A 21065-nucleotide genomic window follows, 5' to 3' on the forward strand; every position below is an offset into this window, starting at 1 on the left:
TGATATTTCTGCTTATTGTTTCTGGTTGTGTTATAACTCGCTGATACCTTATCTTTCTTGGAGTATTTGTGATATTTTTGGCTGTCTTGAAGTATATTAGGGTGTGTGGTAATCCATAGCATATTGGGTTTGTATGGCTTGCGGATGAAGAAAGTAGACGATATTGATGCTTACTGTTTCTTTCTTACTGACATAGTTTAAACTTTGATGATGGCTATATGAGGGGATGGATTTTCTGTTAAGGAATGGTAAGAAAAGGTTAAGTGTGATAGTGGCTGATAGCCTGCAGTGAATGAATTGGTGTCTAGTGGAAGGTTAGAATAGATAAATTTTCTAGGAGAGTTGGCCATGAATGGTTGCTTCTGGAGTCGCCAAATATGGGTTAGCCGACCTTATTATTACAGAATCCATTTGAACATTTATAACTTGACCCGATTTTAGTTTTAGATGTGGTCCATTTTTCATTTTAGCTACCGGTTATTGTTTCATTCAATGAATAAGTCCTTAGCTTCAAGTGGCATGTGCTGGTTTTGGTCATGTGATGTTAATCTTAGGAATTTGATATTTTGACTTGGATTCATGTGAAGTACCAAAGTGAAAGAATCTATCTTGTACCTTTATGAAAGAATCCCTGAATACAAGCTCTTAGCAACAAGCTCAAATTTGGATGTTGTTTTGAATTTCGACTTTGCTCCTATTTTTGGTTTGAGATCTTTATTGCACTAGCACCAAAGTGATCTTTACTTCCAAAATCATACTAAAAAAATCAAAATCATTATGAATATCCGTCTCAGGATGGGAATCTAGTTCAGGTCTATTGCATGGTCCTGAATATGATCTTATTACATATTTGTTTGTTCTCAAATGGACTGCTCATGTCAAAGAAAAAATGGACTGGTGCAAGTTCTGTTGTCGGAGTATATTTTAGGCCTTAATCAACATGGATATTAATAAAGCCTAACGAATCGTTTCTGCAACCTCAAAGGATAGGTGTTGTTTTGTTCATTCTGTATTTTTTTCTCGTTATGTTATTATTAGTGTGGATTTGTTTCAGTCTGTTAATTGTTAGCCTCACCCGTCAATTGCTGAATTTAACATGGTCTGGATTCAACTGCAACTGCTTTGTTGATTTATTGATCTGTTTTTGCGATGTTTGCTTATTCTGAATCTCCCATATTCTGATTTTTGTGATGTTTGCTTATGGCTGATTTTTGGAGACTTTTTGGTGTTTGCAGATGCACCATTCCCATCGAGGAGCTTCGTCTGTCTTCAACAGCAACACTGTCTCAGTTTGTCGATCGAGTTGCACTACCTTTACTGTTTCAGATCCGATGGCTCCGAGATGCATTATCCAAAAGCGAGTTGCAATCGCTGTGGTTAGGCCTAACCCACTGTTCATTGATGGAACCACGATGCCCTCTTTATCTCTGGTTGGCAAGTAACCCTGGAATTAGGAGATATAGCTGATCCCATACATTAAGAATAACAATTAGTAAGAAAATCAATTATGATGGTCGGTGATATGGAGTAAATCTAGGGTTTTTGGGGAGCTTCATAGAAAATTATTGTGCATTATGGTTAAGACTCATGCACATTGTTGGGTGGAATTGGGTGTGATCATCTGCATAGTTATGCAGTGGTAGTGTCTTGTAGTTGGGTTGGTGTTAATATTGGACTTCAATTAAATGTTAATTTTGTTTCCATATCCAGGTAGCAATTATCAGTCCAATTTTTGAGTCATTGGAATTAAATCTGTGGCAGTCAAGAAGCAGAAAATAGTCTTAATCTTGACCAAGTTCTATATCTTTGTCCTGTGTAGTGAAGTTGAGGTCACATATTGTTTATGTCCTATACCTTAACCTTACCTATTTTTTGAAAATTTGTTTTATTTGTCTTGTGAAATCGAGTTTATGCTTTTTCTGCAAAAGTATTTTCTATGTACTTGTTTTAGATTCATCTTAACTTTTCCTTTTTAATATTTTGCGATGCAAATATATCTAATAATAAATCTTTATTTGTTAACCATTTTATTAACACGGTTTTGTTGATGACTAATCTTCGTCAGAAAATCTGACTGACCATCTTTAGTGGGTCTATTATTTCCAACCACGGTTTTTCTATACACGATATTCAAATTCAGGACTTGCTTAAGGAATTTGAGTCCATCTACACTCACACCAAAGTAACTTTTTTCTTTCGTGAGAGTTTATAAATTAAAATAAAAGCTTATTTATTTACATAAGCTCAAACCAAACGGGGCCCTAGTCTGTTTTGGTTCTTAACGGTATGTGAAATCAATGCAATAAAGAACTAAGGATGCTTTCACCCCTTGAAGAGTATGCACCACATGTTGCAAACCTCAAAAGCGATTTGAACACTTCTTCTGAGAATGTTTTCACCTTCTTCATCATAAAATCCGTTTCCCTTAAAATCCTTAAATGGTGGCCTATGAACATTAAAAACACTACCTCAACTTCGGTTTTATTAGTAATAGTAATAATATCACAACACATTTATGCAAACATAACTCACTTGATAGGGTGATATGGTTACAATATCACAGACACTAAAACCAAGACAATATCAACGTTGAATAATCGTCAATATTTAAATCTGATTGATTAATATGTACTAATGATGAGGCTGATTTATATGTATGTATGGCTTCATTGAATTTCATGTTATTTGTACGGTGCAAGATCTTTTCTCAATGAAAGTTCGCACATACAAGCTTTTTGTTTAATCTGTCAGCAATCTCCTTCCTTTTCAATATCATTTGCATCTGCAACAAAAGAAGTTATGTTGGATTTTGTACTCTGTCTATGTATTCCAGATATTAATTTCATTTCTCTATCTGTTATTACTGCAAAGTGCTAACAATTTCAGCTTCAGTCACTTATTAATTGTAACATCTCTAGCTAACTATTTAGTGTCATTAGTTACGGCTGTCGGTTATAGTTAGCTACAACCTCCGGTTACTAATATAAGCAAAAAACTGATTCATTCATTTAATGATGCACATGGTCTTTTTTTTAGCTACAACCTCCGGCTCTTTTTTTTTTTTTTTTTTTTTTTTTTTGTCTCAAGCCTACTCTGTAGTCTAACTAGTCAATTTACTGCTTAGCTTCTACAGGGGTAGGGAAAACTCTGTTTACTTCATGTTTAGGATATTCCGCTGCAGAATATGTATAGTTGCAACTGTTGCAGAATATGTATAGAGTCAACTAAGTAACAAGATGAGTGATCAATGGTTAAATGATCGTCTTGTAACGTATATAGAACAATTAGTAATGATGCAATTTTAGCTCATTTTCAACAAATGATATATGGAGTATTTTTTTTTTTGTAATTTTGGTTGCTACAATATTTTTAATACAATTTCTTATTAAATTTAGTTTTATTTAATTATTTGACAAAAATATTGTGCCTCACCAACATTGTAAGTCCAGGTCCGTCTCTGACGATACACTATTTGGTACAAAGTGTTGTCAAAAAGTGGCTACAATGGTTCTAGAGCAATGTAACATAGAATTTGAACAAAACACTATAGGTTTGTTTCTGGAACTTTATATGTCTTGAAGTACATGATGGTTAGCCCTTTGTTCTGTTGTCAGTGCCTTGCTGAAAAAGAAAAAGTAGGAAGGTTAGACAGGTTTCTGGCTATCTATAAACTAATGCAATTTCTAACAAAAAGTACTTAGTTAGGACACAAGATTTTCTAATAGGATGTGTTTTTTCCGTTGAAATATTGCTATGCTCTTAACAGAGCATAATTTTTTTACGATGAAAGTCTTGAAATGGCTTGATCTAATGCTCCTTATGTCTAGAATAATAATAATTCTTCATCTAAATTTTTTGTATATATGTTTATTTCGTATTTGTTATTTGCTTTGAATATGGGTCATGAACAGTAAAGCTAAGTTGTTTTTTTATGATCTGGATGGACCTTTTTAAATAAAGAAGTTGAGGAAGACTTAGAAAAAAGAGGTACATTAATTAGGTGGTTAATTCAGTTGAGAGTGTATTTAAAATCCGGACCGGCGAAATCGCTTCGATAGCTTGCAAGAAAGAGACTATAGGAGCCAATTGTTGTTTTGCAGAAGCTTTGGGGCCAGAATGTGGAAAAAGCATTGTCATAGAATGCATTCCCTGTGATAGAAATGTTGCAGCCAATGAGGCTACTAAGATTGAATGTGTTGATATAATGAGGAACAATTTTTGACCATACTAGTGGAAAAATGAGATTTCAGAACAGCCTTTTACCTCGGTTAGTGCAGCAATATCTGTGAAAGAAAGGCGTCGACAATTGTGGAATTTCGATGACCTTTTTGTACCAGGCATACTATAACCGAAGGGTATTTATTATTATTTTTTCATTGCGCGCGCTGCTTGTTCTTCGAACCTTCGCTTCCTTGCATATAATACAGAAGAACGTTCAAAAGAAAGTTAATTTGACACAGTAAGTTTTGTCCGATATCAGTGCTGTTGTGGTTATTTTCTAGCTCTTCCTTCTTCCACTTGCTATTGATTTTATTGAAGAGAACAGGATTTGGCAAGACACAAGTACTTCCCTAATTCATGATAGGGATTAATAGATATTTCAAAAGTAACTTTTTTTTAGAGAGTTTAAAAAGTAAATTATAATTATTTTGTGAAGTATTTTGGTTAGTAGTGAATTCTTAACCATACATGCCACACTAACCTCTAAAAAAAATTCCCACGCTCTTAAGTTTGTACCAACAGTCATCTAAAAAAAAGAAACTTGTAGCAACGGTATTTCGCAGAATTATGCTAACAAGTTGTGCCTGTAATCTTTCACAGACTTATTCTTATAGTGAGATACTCCTAGTTTTTCTTAACTGCACATATGTTTATTTTGACGGTTTCCAATTTTTTTTTGTCAAGTAGTTTAGTGGTTAGAGCTCTTATATTTTAAATATGCAGAAGTGGGGTGTATGGGTTCAAACCCCGACCCCTACATCTCTCTTAATATAAGAAGAGAAGATGTTGTGGAAATCCTATTCATGCCCCAACCTGGTTAATTGACAAATCACCAAAGTAATGGTAAAATCTGTCTTTTAACTTACTTTATTCAACCAAATTACCACAATTCACTAAGTTGATGTCATGTAACTACAAATAACTAATAGTTTAGTTCATTTGCTCTTCATAAAGTCATTTCCATTTGATGTCAACTAAATAAATCCGATTTTGGTTGACACCGAAAACGAAAAAAGTTTTCTTTTGTACAAAAAGATAATGTCAGATCTACAAACAATTGGAGGTAAATTTTCAATTTCAAATTTCAAATACTCTTATATTGTCATTCACTGCTCTTTCATAATTTAATACTCTCTCATTCTCTCTCTTTCGAAAAAAAAAAAAAATCTCTCTCATTCTCTCAACTGTCTCTCCTCTCTCATTTTCCTTTTCCTCTTCTCTCTTTGACAACAAGAAGAACACGGCAGGTATAAGAATTCATTTTCCTAATATCATTAATTATTTCATTTGTTGTTGACCTTCATATGATGTATATTTGACAAACTACACTTTTATGTTCAAATTTGCAGCATGACATATGTTCAAATTCAATATGAAGATGAGCAAGATACATGAGAAAATACATATCCAAAACAGTACTAACATATTTTTACAATTATCTTTACAACAAAAAATATCTACAAAATCTACAAAAGTCATAGATCTACAAAAGCAAGGAAAAAACAAGTAAGAAACAACTTCATAAGAAAATATATCATTTGTATATTCTTTGTCTATCATACAAACTTGTCTTACGATCTAATGTTTTTCCTTTGAATAGCATAAAAGGGACATGTGAAGAGATGAAATATAAGTGGAAAGAGGAAGTCTCGCCATTGAAGGTTCTGTTCCAAATCAAAGCTAAAGAAAAAAAAAACACATGAAAAGGACAGAGGAATGAGCTCTTGGTGATCTTACTTACTAGAGTATTAACTATAAAAGTATTAACAATAGTGTATAATATATGTTTGTGATATTTTGTTTATCCATAACAATTTGTGATTGAAAAAAAAAAATTCCATATTGATACTCAAAAAAGAATTTTATTTTCTTTAGCCATAACAATTTGTGATTGAAAAAAAAAAAAAAAAACTATGTGTTAATACTCAAAGAAAGAATTTTAAATAATTCTTTTTAGGGAGAAAGAATTTTAAATATAATATCTGACTTTTTTATTTTATTTACTACAAATATAAAATCTGACTTTAAATTGTTATTAAATCAAAAAATAATAACAGAAAATGAAGGTTGAAAAAATAAAAATTGTTATGGATAGAAAAATTCCAAACACCAAAAAAAAACCTTTCGGTTCTTAAACAGAAAGGTCTCCATTTTAACTAAAAAAAATTAATTTTCGAGTAAAAATGAAGTATTTTTGTGGTTTATTCACCGGTATAGAAAAAAACTTTTAGTTACACAGAAAAGTCTCCATTTTAAACAAAAATAAAATTAAAATTCGATTAAAAATGAAGTATTTTTGTGGTAAAAATACCTTCTTGAATGATTTTTGCATGCACAAATAAAAAAAAAGGTTCTTTATCAATGATTCAATAGAATGTTAATTGTATCAGATCTGAAGAAACCTCTAAAACAGATTCATTGTTCTACAAAAAAACATCCTTACTTCTCTTGAAAATACAAAGAATCACACCAAATTTTTTCTTTTGTTTGTTTTTGTTGCTGCATGTTTGATGGTGGCGTTTAGGGTGGGAGACCTTTATAGGTCTCCTACCGTGCATGACCTCTTTTTTTTTTTTTTTTTTTTTGATCTTCTGACATTTTCTAACCGTTAGATTGGTTAAACACACCATAGATCAAATACACTTGATTATATTTTCATTTGTCTTCTTCCCTCTCAACTCTCATGAGCTTTCACCTTTCTCTAATATCCCTCTCTGTTTATTCTCCCTTTGCCAATTAAACCATTTCTTTGTTCATTATAATATGAACACCAGATTTGATCCAGATTTTCCAACCATCTAAATATCCATTTTTTTCCTTCATTGTTCTACTCTTAATTGTTCAAAAAACTAATAGTCAGATCTGGAATAAATTTGGAAAAGAATGGTACTCAAATGCTAATCAATTTTCCTTCATTGTTCTACTCTTAACATTTCAAACAAGTCCAATAAATAAAGTATTAAAACTTTCATATTCATCAAAGATAAAAAAAAATTGCAGATTTAATCAATTTTTTGACAATTCCTTTTAAATGCTAATCAAATTGGAATTCAAATTCATCTTTCAATAATACCGATTTGGCTTTGTTTTGTTTTGATTGTTCAATAATTCCCCTTGGGGACATCCGAAGTTGAAATTGAAGCATTTTTCCTGCAAATTGAAATTAAATATAGCAGCAGATATGTGTTCATGAAGTTTGAGGAGCAATCTCAAGTTATTTAAGTGAAATATAATCATAAGGAGCAAGCAACATGCAAGTACAAAAGGAGTAATTAGATTTATATTGTGATGGGGAAGGAGATGAAGATTTGGGTGTTCTTGTGGTTGCTGCAGTTGTTGTTGTTGTTGTTGGATAAGAGAAAGAATGATTCCCATAGAGAGGAGAGAGAGAGAGAGAGAGAGAGAATGGAAACTTCATTATCCAATGGTTAACATCTCTTTTGCTAAAAAGAAAAAGAAAAAAAGAGTCAAGTCTCCTACGGTAGGAGATCTAAAGAGGTCGCCTGCCATGTTTGATGACGAAACTGAGGCTATTGTCTTCAAAAACCGTTATTTCTTGTGGGTTTTGTTGTGGATCTTCAAAGAAAGCAAATTATAGGAGAGAAGTTGGACTCAAAATTCATATTTACCTTGATCTAAAAATAAACAAGTGCCCTAGAGGATAGTATGCGGATAAAAATAGTGATTTTATGTAGATTTATGGTGGCCGGAGTTTGTTGCATATGAAGAGAGAAGGAGGTTTTGGGGTTTGTGAGGTAAAGAGAAAGAAACAGCAGAGAGAGAGAGAGAGAAGGGAGGTGGCGGCTAGGGTTAGAAGGAGGTTTTAGACTTTTGTGGGTTACTATGTTCTGGTTTGGCTTTTGAGCCCATTAACATAATTTTTGAATGTATATAAAATTATGGTGTAAAATGGATAATAAAATATCTTCATTTTTGTTTTATTTTTTTTCTTCTAATAATGATTGAATAATACAATGTTTCAATTTCATAAAATGGAATATATTTTTTGATTGGTGCACTTAATTTTGTTAATAATCTATAAAAACTAGGGACAATATATTTCACTAATAAAAAATATCTAAAGAAGGAGACATAAGGAGACATTGACTAAAATGCAAGAGATAATTGGACATTGACTAAAATGTTCAAGAGAAGTTGACATTGATTAAATTAAATTGTCATATAGTGGACAAATTTTCACTAATAAATATTAAGAATGAACTCAAATGCATGGGATAAGTCGTCATTCATTAAACTAACTTTTACCAATATCAATAATGATAGTGTATTTTCACTAAACAAACTGATGATATGAGTATTTACAATTAGTAAGTTAAATATTAGACTTTAATTATGGTAAATCGACCGTTCAAAACAATTTTGCACACACAATTAATTAAAATATTTAATTAATTGTCACGTAAATTAAAAATATTAATTCATATGACAATTCTAAATGTTTTAACAGGTTATCTTAACAAAACAAAAAATGTTTTAATTGGTTGTATGTGCAAAATTGTTTTAGACTGTCAAATCATCACCATTATAGACATTATTGCTACTCTTAGTCAACGGTTGTGATCACTTAGTCAAAATTAAAAACGGAGATGTATTTCAAAAATTATATTAAATCATCATCAACTAAAATCATGTAACCAAAAAAAAAAATCAACTAAAATCAACGGAAGTGGACATTCACTAAATTTCGTAAATAATTAAAATGCATGGAAAAATTGGACATTAACTTAAATGGTTATCGATCATAAATTAGTTAAAAAATAACACTTATACATAGAACATTTTGTCATTGATAAACTTTAAAATGATTATTATGCACATGATATTTTATAAAACATGTTATAAAATTATATAAATCGATAATTATTATACACTGAAAAAATTGTTGCTGTTAAAAATCTATACAATATATCCTTCATAAAAAATCTATACAATATAAAATAGTCTACACAATGTAAGAAAGGGATAAGGTGAATATATACTAAAGTTTTAGAAATTACTAAAATGCATGAGAGAAGTTGCCATCAATTAAATAGAACTATCATGCATGAGAACAAACTGTCATTAATAAAATGCACTAAAACGTTGACATTGATTAAACTAAATTATCATACACTTGAAAAGTTTTTAATGATCCTATTTCATAATTAACTTAAATGCATAGGTTAAGTTGTCAGTGACTAAACTAATACTGATACATGAGACATGTTATTGTTGATACAAAGTTTATAATAAGGGAAATGCTAACCGGTGATTAGTGCATTGAAAATTGGTTAATTAATTCATAAATAAGTCAACAAAACTTTCTTTTATGGTATGAATTTTTTTTTTTTTGTATGCTTAACGAGTGCCCCGGAAGCACCAGTTAGCATGACCTTATAATAATTATAATACTCGGGCTATTTTGTTATTGATATAAATTTTAGAATAATTTAAGGGTAAAATCAATTGTACAACATCATAAAATCAATTATACAACCTCTAGAATCATTTTTTACCCTCTGGTATTGAAACCAAACACATGCTTAGAAATATAAAAAACACACGAGATTAAGATTTGTGAATGGTAAATATAAAAAACACGGGACAAAGATGTGTGATGATAAATATAAAAATACAAAACCAAGATTTATGAATGATCAATATAAAATATACGGACCAAAATTTGAGAATGATAAATATAAAAAAAAAAAAATGGAACCAAAATTTCTGAATGATATAAAATTTAGTATACACGAAACAAGTTGTCACTGTTAAATTTAAAAGTTATTTTTATACACGGGCGAAGTCGCCATTGATACAAATCTACTAACATCTACTTCTACTAACAATATATAAAAATTGAAGTCTAGCAAAATTTCATAATCCTCCTAATTAAAACTCATTATCTCCTTAATTTCATGTGCATAATGGTCATTTTGCAAAATTTTATTTATTTGTTTTTATAAAATTAGTTACGGATAATGGTCATCACAAGTGTAACCAATTTAAAAATTATTACTATACACGAAACAAGTTGTCACTATTAATTTAAGAATTATTATTATACATGGACGAAGTCGTCACTGAAACAAATCTACTAACATCTACTTCTACTAAAAATATATAAAAAACGAAGTCGAGCAATATAAATAAATTAGTTCATTGTTATCGGTGAAAATTAGTTATACTTGTGATGACCATTATCCGTAATTAGTTTTTTAAAAACAAATAAATTAAATATTGCAAAATGACCATTATGCACAAGAAATCAAGGAGATCATGAGTTTTAATAAAGACGATTATAAAATTCGTCTTTTAACTTAGTTTTAGGTAACAAGTATGCCTTTTATCTTCTTTTTTTGTCTTTATATATTTAGTCTTTTATGTTATAAAATGTCAATATTTTATCATTTTTTATGAGGTTTTTAAAATGAAATATGAGTTATTTGATTTGTATAATGAAGAATTGAATTTGATTATGAGTTTGATGAGATAAACAAATTCAAAGATAAACAAATTCAACATCAATTACACTGTATAACAAGGATCATAAATAAGTTCAGACAATTTTCAAATATAATCGTTTATTGTACCCGTGCGTCAGCACGGGTTTGTTACTAGTATAATATGTAATATCCTACCAACTGAGCTAAACTCACCGACATTCCATATGTTTTATTAATTGGTCAGATGTACAAAGTTCACATTTTAGGCATTGGTTTGTTTCTTACATACATACTCACAAACTATATCTCTTTCCATTTTTTTTTCCCACATATACAAATCTCTTCGGAGAAACCCTCTCCATCTCCGATATTGAACATCTTTGAATCAATTTCTTATCTACATAAACCCCACGACTCCGCCTTTGGTATCAGCGCCTTCTACTTCGTTCTCTGATATGACCTCTGTTCTGCACTCTCTTTGTAGGTGAGCATATCTTTCACAAATTGAAGATTTGGAATTTGTTACCATTTTTAATTGAATGTTGCAGATTTGGAGTTGTAGACTTCTAAGTTACATGGACAAATAAAAACAACGGCTTGATTACAATACTGGTGCGAAAATATTGGTTGAGGTTATTTCTTTTATTAGATTTAGGGTTAAGGGTGATTTACCCCTGTAATATAGGTCATTTTCAGGTTTATCCTTTGTAAAATATTTTTTTGATTTACCCCTGTAAAATAATTTAAAAACCCCCCTAATAGTCATACAAAAACTAAAATTTCTGAAAAAAGAAAAAATTGTTTTTGTATGGCCTATTATTATAGGTATTCTGAAGAATTTTTTTTTTTACAGGGGTAAATCAATTTTTTTTTACAGGGGATGAACCGGAAATGACCTTTATTACAAGGGGTAAAACACTATTAATCCTTAGATTTATGTTGTCTTTTTCTATGGTTGGTGCATAATGCTTATAACACTCTAAACCTCGGAACCAATAATAATGCGATAAATTCAATAATCCAAGAGATTTAGATGCTACGTTCCATTTTCCAAAATAGTGCTCACATTCTTAAGATGAGAACTTCAAACTCTCACCATTTAATTTGTTTCAATTTGCTTTTGATGATCTTTTAGCCTCCAAATGATAAATGCAGTGTAATCAACAATACTGTACTCCGACACGACCCAAAAAATTTTAAGTTTTTTATTCTCTGGTAAACATTTCGGATGCATGAGAGCTTGAAAGAAATAGGCATGAGTAGTAATATAAGAAAAAGAGTTTAATTATGGTGGGTTGATAGTCCAAAACAGTTTTGCACACACAACCAATCAAAACATTCTGAATTACCACGTTTAAAAACCTCTATCAGTGTTAAGCTTTTACAAATGAACAATAAATAGTTGGATATATAGTTTTATTATAGGCTTTTTATGCATGTAATTATCAAAAGTTTAGCAAATAGGGCCGAAATTTTGTTGTTAAATTATATCCCAAGAATTCAAAGCAATACATACAAATAATAATAACAGCAAACTTGTTCATGTGAGCAACGTCAATAACAGCAATTCTAATAACAATGATATTCTAAAATTCTTGAACATAATCAATAAAACAAACCGAGGATTAAATATTATACCAACTACGTTCGGAATCCAAGTTTAGGTTAGCGTCAGTAATCGCCACTCCTGCAGACTTCTCGCCAACATCGAGTCTCATCAATCTTCCAAACTCGTTAATCGTTGTTTTCCTGAACAGCTGAAACAGCTTCATGTGCTCCACTAACTTCATTTCTAACTACAAAATCAAAACAACAGTTTGAGATTGAAAACGAAATGAAATGAATTTGAATTCATTGATTTTCAATTAGGGTAAAATAAAATTCGAATAATTATTCTTCTCCAAAATTCTTTCTTTCCCTCACTCCTCCATGTTTGTTCCATAAACAGAAAGTAATAGAAAAATCCCAGAAACCCTAAACCCTAAATTATCAAAACATAGATTTATAGAAATAGAAACAGAGACATTGAAAAATTAGTAACAAAGACTCAAATATTACTACATGAGTTTACAAAACCAAAACCCTAAATTCAAAAAATCACCGTTGATTTGAATCACAACTTGAGTACTTGTTAGAGCTTAAATGTGTAACCTCGGAAGATGGAAACTAATAGAGGACCAATTTGAGAAATGTTAGACAAAAATAGAGACTATTTTGAGTTATTAATAGAGTTGGGGATCAAATTGAGAATTTGGTACAAAGACAAGAACCAATGTGAAAATTTACTTGATAATCAGGATATAAAATTTTGGGTTAATTAAGTTTTTACTCTTTATAAATATACTAGATTTCATTTTTACTCCTACAAAAAGTGAGATTTTGGTCCCTATAAAAAATTTTAGCACGTAGTTTTAGTACCTGTTAAATTAAAATTTGTTTAATTATGCTTAAACTCCTAAATTTTTTAAAGATTTTTAATAGACATGTTAATAAAGTCGTAAGACACTATTTTATAAAATCTTTCAGTTTTTTAACATGGAATGAATTAAATATGATTTTTTTTTTTTAAAGCCAAATTTTCAAGATTATATTAATGAAAATTTGGACCTAATAATAAAATTTTGAGCTACTTTTTTGGGAAGGAACTTTGTATAAGGTTTTAAAAACTTAATTAATTAATAATAATAATAATCTCTGCCAAGTAGACTCACTGAGATTTTGTTTGATTATGGTAAGAGTATCATTTGTACTTCCATCAGTTGTACACACATTTTTATTAAAAAATAAAATATAATAACTAATTTTTATTTTTAGTAAATCATATTCCCTGATTTTTTGTTCTTGAAATTTTAGTGTATTATTAAAATTTATAAAGGTCTTCGTGAGCTTAACTCAGTGGTAGGGACAATACATAATATATGCAAGGTCTAAGGTTCAAATCCTGGCCACCGCAAAAAAAAAAAAAAAAAAAGTAATATCTCTCATATATGTAAAATATAAAAATAATATAAAATTCTCTTGAATTTTATTTGCATTGATAATTGATAAAGGATGTATTAAAAATGACTATATATTGATCCAACGGTTAAGAGATATACACAGTAAGAATTATTTTACTTTTGTAAAAAAAACATATTTTATTTGGTATAGATCATTTTTTTAGATGAAAAATATAACAGCCAATATCTCTAACTAATTAATATTGTCAAAAAAAAAAAATATTGTTAAGTAAAATATTTTGTTGAGATGTATTCAAAATAAAAATTTGATTTCCAAAAAGAGCATGATAAAAGGAATTTTCTAAATGACTTGCATTTTTAGATTTTCTGATAAATTCTTAACGACTTTTTTGCTATTAAACAACTTAACAATATATTAAAATGCCTCAGAAACCTAAAAATGGGAGTCACCATATGTGTTGGGATTGTTAAAAAAAGTACAAAACATGCAATATCTACACGTCAAAGTTATGCCAATATTTTAGATTTCAACTATAAAAGTAGGCAACATGCGAGATCTCCACATCTTCACAAAATTGAATTCTACAAGTTTTTAACTTCAATTCCAAGGAATTCAAGAAGGAAAAAATATTCGCTACGGTATTTTCGTTTATTAATTTACACAAAATAGTAAAAATAGAGGCATTAACTATAACTCATGATGTAACAATAATCATTTGTGTGCAGGTAAACATGGGATTAATCTCTATATCGTTCATTTTCTCTTTATCAATGCTTGTGATGCTATCAAGCACAACTTATTCACAACCACAGTCTCCAAAAGTTATTCAATCAACAACATATTTGTCAAAAGAGTTTGAAGTCGGGCATGGAGAAGTCGCAGATAAAAAAATGTATAATATTGAGTTTCCAATGGGTCATGTTGGAATTAAGAGCATTTATGTTGATCTAGTTGATGAACATGGAAACTCCGTACCATTGCATGAAACTTACATTCATCATTGGTATATTTTAAAATATATTATAAAGAAGAATATGTCAGTGTCACAAGATCCAAATGATCATACCAAACCTTCTGGGGATCTCATTTACAAAAGAAATGATGGAACATGCAACAAGGGTATTCTTCCACATCAATGGAGTTCTGGAAGTGAAACGCGAGGAACAAGTACAAAACTTCCTTATTCATTTGCAGTTGAAATAGGTAACCATGCAGATATTACAGAAGGGTGGGAAGAGCAATGGTTGTTGGGTCTGCTGGTCATTGATACACGAGGCGCTGAAAATAAGAAAATTTGTATTCAATGTAGGTGTGACCAGTTTAATCTCCCTGCAAATTTTTATGATGTGACTGTTGGATTCCATGGAAAAGTGACTCATGAATATAAAGCAGGAGTCCTTTGTTGCCAAGATAAGTTTCAATGCAAAATGATAAAGGGATTTCAAGCACCAAGGAGAAATCTTGCCATAAGATACAACATAACCTGGGTTAACTGGGACCAACACCAAATTCCAGTTAGATTTTATGTACTTGACGTCACTGATCGGGTAACAAATAATGGTTCTGAAACAATCCACGATTGTCAGGTAAGTAAATAATTTAAATTATTATTTTTTTGTTTTTTTTGGTTAATTAAATTATGTCATGACTATTATGTGGCTTAGGCTATTGGGTTTGAAAACCTTAGTAGAAGGCTCATTGAAACTCTATTTACTATCATAGTATACTAAAAAACAATCATTTGCATGTAAAAACAAAACAAGATAATTTCTTAAAGATGATGATAATAGTTTTTATTATTACTTTGCACGTTAGAAACAAGTGATCCAGAAAGATTTCTAAATTTATTACAGGCAGAGTTTACTATTTTAAAAAATAATAGTACAAACCTTTTCCACGTTCAAAAAGCAAGCATCCCAATGAAGAAAGGTGGTTATCTTATCTACGCTTCTGGTCATACGCATACAGGTGTTATTAATGCAACATTATACGGACAGGTAAATTTAAATTTATTCATTTGACTAAATTTTGATAAATTTGGTTATGTTTTCTCAATATATTTCTTAAACGATAATAAATTTTCTTGATTCCATATATAGTTAAATTAATCTTGTGATAATGCTTTATTAATTTTTTTTCTTTTGGATTAATTATTTAGGATGGAAGGACTTTGTGTACATCAACACCAAAATATGGAACAGGAACAGAAGCAGGGAATGAGGAAGGTTACCTTGTTGGAATGTCTGTATGTTATCCAAAACTAGGTTCAATGAAGATTGATGATGGTGAAACTGTGACCGTAGAATCAATATATAAAAATGAATTTCTCCCTGAAGTTATGGGAGATATGCACTTCTATTTGGCTGATGAACTGCCACATAAAGCATAGACATCAAACTTCTATGAATTTATTAATGTTTGATTAGATAAATTAGTCTTTGATACCATTAATGTAACCCCCTAAACCCAAATTTTAGATTCTAAATAAAATAAATTATTTACGAATGATATTTGCAGTTCATTTAAATTAAGTATAAAAAATTAATTTTCAATAAAAGGCTTAGGATGCTACATTTCAATCTTTCACAAAATATTTATATGAAGTCTCAAATTAAAATATCTTGGAGCAAGAGGAACCAAGGTTTACCAAATTATCTATGACCTAATGACAATTGGCTTTCTCTCTAAAATAATTTGTAAAATAGTACTATTGATCCAATAGTTTTACCTACCATAAAATTATTCAAGACTATATAATATACCATGAACACATTCCTTACCCAATTTAAATCATTGACCGACAATCTACAACAATTGTACCCTTGTTCAAGACTATTTACGAAAGATTTTTGCAGTTGATTTAAATTAACTATAAAAAATTAATTTTCAATAAAAGGCTTAGGATGCCACATTTCAATTTTTCACAAAATATTTATATGAAGTTTTAAATTAAAATATCTTGGAGCAAAAGGAACCAAGATTTTTCAAATTATCTACGATCTAATGACAATTGGCTTTCTCTCTAATATAATTTGTAAAATAGTACTATTGATCCAATAGTTTTACCTACCATAAAATTGTTCAAAACTATATAATATACCATGGACACATTCCTTACCCAATTTTAAAATTCTAATTTTTACTCTTCTCCAAACTTATATATAGTTATAAGATCAAATTCAAATTATCATCGCACCCTTGTTAAATATAAAAAATTTATCTTGTACCCTTTCTATGTTTTAGGCCTAATAATAGTTGGCTTGAAATAACATAAATTAAAGGTTATTAAAAATATTGGTATGAAATATTTAACTAGATTTGATAAAAATATATTTTGAGAAGATTACTGCAAAAAATAGAAAAGATTTGTTTCAAATATAATTTTGCGTTTCAAGGAGATTGTTGCTAAAATTATATTTATGGACATCAAATATATTTTAGTATCGTATGATGCAAATATATTTGTAAAAAATATATTTTTCTTCTAGAAGATTGTAGCTAAAAATATAATTATTGTCAGGAATTGTTTAGCATGTGTGAAGAAAATTCCATTCAAAACCATGACTATATAAAGGAAGACTCAAACCCTTTGAAGTATTTGAAGCCGTCATATCAAAGAGAGTCTTTTAGGGTTTTGTGTCTTTTGTTAAGCCTTTTTGTATACCTCTCTGTGTGTTGTCATTGATTATCAAAGCAGAAAGATGGTTTGTTTAGTTGAGTTGTATTTGTGAATCGCTTTAAAGCTTATAAGGAAATAGTATGTTTTGTTTATTGGTGTGTATCTCCTTTTTTATTGTATTCATTGTAATCATGGGTTGTGTGATTGAAAGGAAGTGAGAGGGGTCTCATATCTAGGAGAGTCTTCGATAGAAATACCACAAGTAATGATTAAGTGAGAAGACGGTGAACCTGAGGTTGTTCACATAGGACTTTGAATTAATACTATTATAGTGGATTTCCTTTGTGGCTTGGATGCCCCCAGATATAGGTGACGTTGTGTAACGCCCTATTTCTATTAAAGCAGTAAAACACGCGAATAATACAGATATTTAAGAAATAGACGCTACGTCATCATACAAAATTCAAATTCAACATGCATGCATAAAAATCTCAATAGTCGCAGCGAATATAAACCAAATACTTCGAAGCATACATGTCATGATATCACAAATACATCAACATAAATGTTCTCCAAGTCCCGACAAAATGGTAAATCTCCAACATGAATAAATCGAAACATATAATCTAGACCAACATAAACAGACGCCTAGATCATAGCCTATCCTAGACCCTACAAAACTGATATCGGAGATAGCTCCCGATATCCGACCAAGCATCAATCAACTCACCAGAGCAACTAATCATGCACAACGTCTACCCATCCATACAGACAGGTAGGCGGACAAAACCACTGGGGGTAAGTATTACATCAATCATAATCCACATAAACAGTTAATCATGAATAATTCAATTCCAAGTACTTAGCATAAACAGTCAACTCAATATGTACATTTACATAACATTTCAAAATAATACAATCAAGTATTCACCAAGCACATTTATCAACAATTCACACCATTCACAATCTCATCACAACTTCAACAAATATTCATTCACAAACTTCAACAATTATCATTCACATGCAACAAATCAACTCATTTTAATTATGCAATGCACCTAACTCCGACACCTACATGCATGTGGTACCAAGCACAACAACGTCTAGGTCGTTACCCCATGATGCCAACCGCACATTATATGTAAGAGTACACCTCTTCTTACGCACAACTATGTAAAAGTACACCTCCTTTTACATTTCTCATATGACAATGATGCATGGACATAGCAAAGACCAAATAATGCAACTCCACAACTTACAACAACACAATGTAAAAGTACACCTCCAATTACATTGTACAACTTCAACAACAATTGCATTATCGAGCATTTACATCCACACAACCAACATGTCATTATTCATTTAAGAGACACCGCCAAAATATCACAATTCATCAACACACATTCATTATTCAACTACTTCATATAGTTTCACCAATCCAATTGTCTCATATCCCAAGCAAGAGAACATACAAAATCTTATGATAAATATCATATCCACATTTCACCATTCATTCATATATCTTCATTTAGTCATATGAAGCTAGTCACAAAAGATCATATACCATTGGCTTAAAGAACTATTCCGATAAAGTCCATATCAAGTGGCAAACGGTCAACATTGATAATTCCCAAAACAAGGTAACAATATAAAGTTTAAAACTCTAAAAACAATCTTAATCAATCATATAATCAAGAGCTTAATCCACTTAAAAACTATTAGACATTAGTTCAAAGAATAGTTTAAGTTCGTATGTGTTTACACTAAAATTTGGTAAACAATCGCTGGTTTCAAAATGTTTACTTGCAAGATCAACCAGTAAATCTTAAGAGCATATTGTGCTTTTGTTATCTCTTTTAAACGTGACACTTGTTCATGAAAAACTTTGATAAAAACAAGAATAAAATTAAAAAGACAATCGAATTCAATCCAGTTGAATCCAATCGAAGTTTGATGCAAATAACAGTAAAGGAATTACTTAAAATGAACAAGTAAATTGCAAAGACATTTAAAGAAATGTATTGAAATTGCCATGACTGAATGTAAGTTGGTGCACATATTCATACATTGCAACTTGTGACTTGTTTGTCGCTTCCATACGAACAATTTTGAGTGTAAGTTTTTAGTATGATTGAATTGTGACCTCTTTTTCCTAAGAAAAACTACTATTTATACAAAACAGGGTAATAACTATAACTGCAAAAAACTACCTAATCATAGCCATTTGATTTGAATATCGAATATAGCCGTTAGGACATTTGACCTTATCCAAAGAAATAACTGTTTTTGAGATTTTTCCGCTCATCGAACCGGGGCAACCATCTTCGATTCTCGTTACCAACATATCTTCGATAGAATTTCACAAAGTCAAGTCCATCTCCTCAGGTCAATTCTTTGACCACATTAAATGATACCCTTTTTAAAAATATTGGCTAACAAGTTGCCCCCCCAGAAACGTTATGTTCGAACTCGTTTTTCGATCAGGAGAATTTGGCGTTTCTGAATCGAATGACTTTTTGATAGAACATAAGAAATTTGAGTGACGTCACTCTCTTTTTTCTAAAAAGGACATTTTCAAAAGATACCTTCATAATGTCCCCACCATGGCTTAGTGGGCCATGTTCTATCATTGGGAACCATAAAAAACAACCGTCCCATGCGATTGCTGACACCTGTAAAAAATCAAAGGTTATAAAACCCAAGACCTATTTTTACTTTCACTTTGTCTTCTTTTTAATTTTTTTTACTCTTCTCACTGCACCCTTCTTCTTCTTTTATGATTAGACACTGTTCGCCACAAATTTTCTGCAAACCCAACTGAAATCCTTTCCCAAACTTCATCATTTTCAATCAAAATCAAATTATCCCCATGACTCGCGCGGAAGGTTCATCTTCTCAAGCAACAGAACGTCATAAGACAACCGATCCTACACAGGAGGTTTCTCGTGGAAATATTCAGTTTATTGAAGAACCAGATGTCAAGGAAGCGGAAGATAAAATCTAGAAATCCCAGGTAATCATCTCATGCCCTAACTCATCGCATGCATATCTAGGGCCTTTGCCAGACGATCCCGAAGACTTAGATAAACTCAATGATGTTTTCCCTTGTGTAGAGGGACATTTACCTCTCATTTTCTCAAAAGGTCCTTATGACCTGAGTTTTCTGAAATCCAAATTTAGGACTGGGCCTATAATAGATAATAATGAGAATTATCTTTATTGGTTGGACAAAGTAGAAAGATTCAAAAGTTCCTTTTGGAGGGAAATGGGGATTTTCGATCTTATCCAACTATCTAGACAAGGACCCAAGTATCACAATGAAATGATCATTGCTGCCCTACATTTCTGGAACCCTTCGACTAGTAGTCTTCATTTAAAATGTGGGATGCTTACACCCACTTTATTAGATGTTGCTGGCCTTACTGGCTTAAAACCTATTGGCCAAACTTTCGATCCTGATACACACTCGTCAGAGCTGACTTTCGATTTCACTAGGCCTGCCTATGGCAATTTCATAATTGACCATCATAACACCTCTAACACTGGAGTATCTAATCAATAGCACATTGCTTTTTTAACCTATTGGTTGTCAATGTATATTTTTTGCTCGAGATCAATTCAAATTCCCAAGAAATTCACAACCTTAGATATACACCTACATGAAGGAAGAGACATTTGCTTGAGTAAGCTTATTTTGGGGTCTTTATATGAGAATCTGAATCAAGAGGTATCTAGTATTAAGGACTTTCAACCTGGTAGCAGCCTCATTATACCTGGCCCCATTTGGTTGTTCCAATTATGGCTTTTGGCCACTTTCA

General features: G+C 30.9%; 1 protein-coding gene across 1 annotated transcript; it reads left to right on the forward strand.

Annotated features, from left to right (window-relative positions):
* The first annotated feature begins 14359 nt into the window (after positions 1-14359).
* On the forward strand, positions 14360-16017 carry LOC11415448 (uncharacterized). Its single transcript, XM_003599504.1, has 3 exons — positions 14360-15214; positions 15482-15625; positions 15787-16017. The coding sequence occupies exons 1-3, from the start codon at positions 14360-14362 to the stop codon at positions 16015-16017; spliced, it is 1230 nt and encodes a 409-aa protein (XP_003599552.1).
* The last annotated feature ends 5048 nt before the right edge of the window (positions 16018-21065 follow it).

Source organism: Medicago truncatula, chromosome 6 (assembly GCF_003473485.1).
Source record: "Medicago truncatula cultivar Jemalong A17 chromosome 6, MtrunA17r5.0-ANR, whole genome shotgun sequence".
NCBI lineage: Eukaryota > Viridiplantae > Streptophyta > Magnoliopsida > Fabales > Fabaceae > Medicago > Medicago truncatula.